Source organism: Cottoperca gobio, chromosome 4 (genome assembly GCF_900634415.1).
Source record: "Cottoperca gobio chromosome 4, fCotGob3.1, whole genome shotgun sequence".
In the NCBI taxonomy this organism is placed as follows: domain Eukaryota; kingdom Metazoa; phylum Chordata; class Actinopteri; order Perciformes; family Bovichtidae; genus Cottoperca; species Cottoperca gobio.
The window spans coordinates 24,245,392-24,251,767 of NC_041358.1; the positions used below are offsets into that span (position 1 = coordinate 24,245,392).

The window sequence follows — 6,376 nt, forward strand, 5'->3', positions numbered from 1 at the left end:
AAAGTGTTTCTGCCTGTGTCTACCAGGAAGTGCCCTCTGAGTCACAGAGTTACATAGTTGGGGTTAGGGTTTAACCTGTGTGTGTGTGTGTGTGTTCTACATAGATGTGTTAACCAACAGTGAGAATTCCCCCTCAACATTTAAGTGCAAGTGTCATTAAGGAGAACATCTGATAATCACCACTTCAAGGTCCTGACAGAAAGGAGGTTTTGTGCAAATCATTTTATTCATAGATAGACAGAACAGAAAAAGAGAAGGTGTCCTTTACAGCCGTGAGCACCTGTGCCTCTCAGCCTGAATCCATTTTTAAATTGACATGTGGAAACTTTATACAAAAAAAAAAAATGGACCCATCCAGACATGTTTTTTGTTTATTTTTAATATGCCCGTTTACAGAAATGTACTGGTCCACACAGTCACGGTGCAAGAGAGCAAGAAGGGAGTACGAATACACTGTGTTGTGGTCAGGTTAGGGTCTGTACGAAGATTATAAGAGGGGGGGGGGGGGGGTCCCGCGTCCTACTACTGCTGGAAGAGATCATTTAATCAGTATTACACGTTAACATAAATATCCATATTCTGTGTTTCTTATAATTAAGGATGGATCCTGTAAGCCAGAGGAAAATATAAAATAAAACTTTGACAGGAAGGTTGTCACTGCTTATAAAAAATGGCACCTTTATGCACCTCACTGTGCACACTGAATGTTTTGGGACCATTTGAATGCTCTTCCAAAAAAAAAGGTCAGACTACCCTCCTTTGAGCAAATAAAAAAGCACTTTACCCTTCGCCTTTTCTGACCCCCCGAATCATTTTGAACAGTCCCCTAAAGGGTCATGACGTCCCATATTTGCAGAAAAAAAAAAAATAAAGGTTGAAAGGTTTTCTACTGAAATAAAAACGGTGGTAAATATTATATGATTATAATGTTATGAACGCAGATACTCCTATGACATGCTCAGGATAAATATGGTTATGTTTTGTTTGCTCTTGTCTGCATTAACTCCGTCCCGTTACAGTACAGCTTTGGAAAACTCATAAAACAGGAACATTTATTTTTCTCTTCATTTTCCCGCCACACGCCACACACACACACATTCACTCATTTCATCTTAACCTATCTCAAGGAACACTACTAGCGCACTACTGTATAATTGTTAATAATAAAATTATGTATTATGACATCATTTATATTCAGATCACACATCCATGGACAGGCGAGAACTAAATGGGCGGCGGTTTGTCTGCAAAGTCTTATTTAGAGCAGGGATCCTGTTTGTAGTCAAAGGTGACAGCTTTTCTGGGTGTCTGCAGCTCATGTTCCACTTCAATACCTCCTTCCTCTTCTCCTCTTCTCCTCTTCTCCTCTTCTCCTCTTCTCTCTCTCTCAGAGCCACCAGAAGCGCACATAGACAATGAGCATGATGAAAAAGACACCTCCGGCTGCCAGCTTGGCATAGGTGGAGCGGGTATTCAGATACTTGGCGTCGCTCCTGTACTTCTTTGACAGGCTGGACAAGTTGCTGGCCTTGGAGTCCAGTGCTGCAGGAGGGAGAAACAGGAGGAAAGAAAAAAAAAGAGGAGGAGAGAAAAGACACAGGGTCACAGTGAGAATACGAGGAGCATCGTTCCTCGCGAAGAGCGCTGATGTAACACTGACTTACCGGAGAGAGCCTCTCCTCTCTGCAGCACCTCCTCTATGTTCGCCACCATGATCCTCTGCACGTCCTGGAGCTCTGTGTTGATGCTGCCCAGATTCCTTCTCGCTCGGCTGTCAATGTACTGACTTCTTGGTTTTCTGGATGTAGGTGTCTGGTGACGGGAGCAGCACAATTACAAACTAGCCGTCTAAATAATGTTAAACTGCAGGAGTAATTATGCAGATGACTCTCCGCTCTGTGCTCCACAGTATACTGTTATATCTGCGTGTTTGACAAAGTTTCTGGTATATGTAATAAGTGAAGAGTCAGATCTGTGGACTTTATGTAACGTGTCATCACAACTATACATATTACACAACTGCACGGCCCAGAGAGCAGTCGTTCAGTTGCTCCTGGCTTCATTCTTCTTACCAAATTCGATGAAGGAGTAGGGCCGGGAAACTGTGGTGACCTTCTTTCCATGCTGCTCATGAAACTCTGCCTGCAGGTCTTCGAGGTAAGCAAAGGCCAACTTCTTAGCGAAGCTGGCTTCACACAGCACAAGGTAAACCACTCCTTTCTCTATAAAATAGCTGTGAGGAGAACAGAAAACAACCAGAAGTTATTGTATTGTGGATTTGTTTGAGTGCTCCATCTTTTGCCACTGTGCATAAAATGTTAAACAACTCATGTTTATAAATGTGCTTTTCTTTCTTCTTCATACTCACTGAAATGCCATGGAGCCGGCCTCTAAAGTGCAGCGTGTGGGACTCTGATCATTGAGTTTCCTGAAGAGCTGCTTAGCTTGACTCTGATACTGCTGAAGGTCCCGACCCAACTGAGCGGACGGGAAAAAAAACAGGCCAGTCACCACACGACTCACTCAGATCCCACACAGAACATGTGGTTTCATCAGGGCAAGAAATGGACTTTTTAATGCCACATTTTCATATCGAGCTCACAAGCAAACAGAGGAGACATACATGACAAACATATGAGTGTTGCTACTTGCTTAAATGTTTGACAAGACAGACAAAAATAACATCATTTACACCATTCTTATTTTCTTGCCCTGTAGTAATATTCAGCACAAAGACAGATGCGATGCTACAACTGAGACTGGAGGGAATGCTTTTCTTATTTTTAAAAACTAATAGCCACTCCAGCGGTTTGTGGTGAATCGTTTATGGTATTAATTTCCTGGATGTTGTTGATTCTGGCAAAGGAGAGACTTTTACAGCAGCACTGTAGCATCACATTTACACGTATGATGTTGAAGCAGAGCAGAGACACAACAAACCTTTTCACTTCCCTTTATGAAAGCAAACAAGAGAGTGAGGGAGAGATGTTAGACTGCTGGCAAGTCATGCTCAAACATATTAAAACAACGTAACATGTTACAATGTTAACATTTTTCACATGCGAAGTTTATGTTTGCTGCAGTTTTTGAGGCTAACATTAATCATGTGGAGTGTTTTTTGTTCTTTATTAGACAGTTGACATGCAGTCGAAGCAGGGACGTTGAGACCGAACCACTCGGCCACTCGTATATATATCAGAGTTTAAAAGAAATCAATATACAGCATATCAGTCGGTATACATTTTAAAATCACGTTTGATTCTACTGCTCTCTGGTGGACACATTGTGTAATAGTACACAGGTTTACATTTTTTATGTCAAACTTATCTTTTTCACAGGTTTACATATATTCTTGAATGCATTAACTTAAATATTTATAAGTCAAATTATTCACTAAAATGCTGCGATCAGATCCTCTTCATGGTCCCCTTTGTACCAAAGGAAGTTGGTTTCTGGCTAATAAATTAACCATAAATATACGATCGTGTCATAATTTCCCTTATTATTTTATATTAAAACAAATCTATGTTTTTAGTAATGCTATGCATTATTGTTCCTTTATTTATTAATTAATAGTTTTCTTTTGATTGAGTCTAGCCTATGGTTGTAACTATTTTATTTTGTTATTGCTACTTGTTAAGTGTTTTGAATGTTGTAAATGTTACTGTATAATACATCAATTTTCTCCAATTCAAGACGTGTTAGTAAGATATATGTTAAATACTTTCTGTTTAGTGTTCTCAACCTTCATATAGCTTATCAGGGTGTCCCATTTCACATATCTCCATTCTGTCTTGAGATTGAATTAACCAATCCTACAATATCGAGGTATTTGGTCAAAGATATCGTGATATTTGATTTTCTCCATGTCGTCCAGCCCTATCTCACAGGTGAGGTTGTGCAATACATGATTATAAATGAAATAAGGTCAGGGTTGAAACACAGGAAGCCTGTTCGGCCAGTTGCTTTAGGTAAATAAAAAGCAGGCTTTGTAGAAATATACAGGCCTAGAGGAGCTGGCTCATGTTAGCTAACGTGTCACTATCCTTGCTACAACAACAAGAGGCGTTTAGAGCAGAAGCCTTCAGTGATAACACACAAGCTAGCAAACAAATGATGTGTTAACCTGCTCGTCCTCCTGCATTGAGGCGGCTAACGGAAGTCCGTCAGCCAGCCGAGCGATCATCGTCAGCAGCACCATGTCTCCGCGAAGTCCCGATGTTTCTCCGCTGCCCACTAGAAATGTTATTACAGGTAACTGGTACCAGTGTCTGACAGGCTGTAGACTGACAACACTACAGGGCTGACGCGCTGAGCTGGCCGGAAACGCAAGAGCTTTGTGTGTCACAGCTAAATCCGTCCGTCCTCTCGTTATGCGGAAGCAAGTGACAACACATACAGTTCCGTAACATTTTATACAATAAGACTTAATGTCTGTGTGTGTTTATAGTCAGTGGTGTAAAACAGATCATTAACTGAAGTAAACGTACTAATATCACACTGTATATATAGTGTTATCCGAAAAATGTTTACAGTACTTAAGTGTATGTAACACGAATTGAACCTACCTTTTAATTTGATGCCACTGATACCTCTTGCTTTTTTGCTTTCATTAATGTGTTTACACTGTTATGACGATATTGTCTTTATTGTATTGTAAAAGAAGCCTAGTCATTGTAGTCAATTAAAAAACAGCCCTGTTTTCAGCTTTGCGACGATGCATCTTACAGCTGATCGAAGATTTAATAGTTAATTTAAAATAAGAATCTTGAAAAATACAGTTAATCTGGGTTGACCAATTTGATCATTTGTTCACAAATAATTTGTTACAAAGCAGTGCTGTATGTTGTCTAATGTGTGAGTATGATTTGTGGGGTCATTATTTCTGCAAATAAGTGTGAGTATGAAAAAGTTAAAAGCCAAGCTAATTGGATTCTCATTCTCATTAACATTGCAATAAAGAAGCCTTGATATGAAGTCTTTTTACTGGTGTGAAGATAATAACATAATTAGTTCTTGAATGCCATTCTGAATTTCCATTCTGCCTATTGCACATAAATATATCCCTCTTGCAGTATTAAACCTTTATTGCCCATTATGCCATGGAGCTAACAAAGATCAAAATGAGTCAGTTTATCTAGTAGTTGTAAATGCTAAATATATACAGCTGAGGGCAGCATTGGCCACTTTTAGGGGAAGCCTCAGGGACACAGTCATTCTCTAAATACAAATAAAGTGACTTCCCTCTTTCTTTATGCTATTGAACCTATTTTATTCAAAGTGCATATTTTTGTCATTTCTTGAAAAGGCAAGTTCAAGTCCTTTCACTCATGTACTATTTAATTTTCCAATGATACACTGATACAACTTTATTTAAAACAACTGATTTTGAAATGTCAGATGAAGCAAGGAGCTCCACACAGAACACAATTTGAACTCCAGGTACGAAGGCTTTTTTACACAACTAGCTTACGCAGTCTGTACTCACAACCAAGCTGTGAGACAGCATCAACGAGAGTAACCTTTCACAACCTCTCAGTCTTGTCACTTGTGAGTGAGTCAGGTGACGTGTCCACAGGAGGTCGCTGTCACAGGCTGCAGCCCTGACACAACAGACCCCCGCCAAGTGACCCCTGGCGTCTGCCACACAGCATGTCTGCTGCCTGTCTGACATTTTATGGAGGCGGTATGGCATGAGCTGAGAGGTACAAACCAGAAGTGTATCCATTCAATAGAAAAACTGCTTTTTTATTTGTAAATCTTAAATAATTTCTCTATAAGAAGAACTGGTCTTTCAGGATAGAAGACAAAGAGGAAGTGTGTCTAAAGGGAGCTGAGGAGGCGTCTGAACAAGTGAAACTGAGGCATAGAGTGGAACAAATAGGCTTCATGTCTAACAAATATATTAAAAGTGCTTTATAACCAGAATCAGAAATCCTTTATTAGCCCCACAACGGGGAAATTTACCTTGTTACAGCAAAAGATCAAGAAAGTAAAGTGGCGAGTACACAATCGTTAAATAAAATAAAATGGAGTAAAACAAGTCAACAAGTCTGACAGGGGAAGCCCGATCCTACTGCTCTACCCGTGACTGTGGGGGTAGATATGGTTAACTAAGAGTGAGTCAGTCTTGTTCAACAACACACTCTTCTTTGTAAGGTGGTTTAGCACTTTCAGTTCCAATAAACACCCTCAATGGTGAGATGATGCAGCTGTGCAACACCTTCCCCTTTTCCTACTGGGCTGCTACTCTGTGCATCTTCTGAACACTGTAATCCATAGTTTAAAGGGGACATGTTATGCAAATGTCACATTTTCAGTGCTTGTGCATACATGTGGGTATCTGGAGAAACTAGGAAATAAGCCAACCTCGTCA

At 40.1% G+C, this 6,376-nt stretch overlaps 1 protein-coding gene across 1 annotated transcript; it reads right to left on the reverse strand.

The window, feature by feature from the left end:
- Nucleotides 1–207: 207 nt before the first annotated feature.
- Nucleotides 208–4,499, reverse strand: sec22bb (SEC22 homolog B, vesicle trafficking protein b). Its single transcript, XM_029430396.1, is given in 7 exon segments — nt 208–1,542; nt 1,665–1,782; nt 1,784–1,812; nt 2,073–2,233; nt 2,369–2,478; nt 2,941–2,952; nt 4,127–4,499. Coding segments are annotated over 7 exon segments (660 nt in total). The 5' UTR covers nt 4,202–4,499; the 3' UTR covers nt 208–1,387.
- Between the last annotated feature and the right edge of the window lie 1,877 nt (nt 4,500–6,376).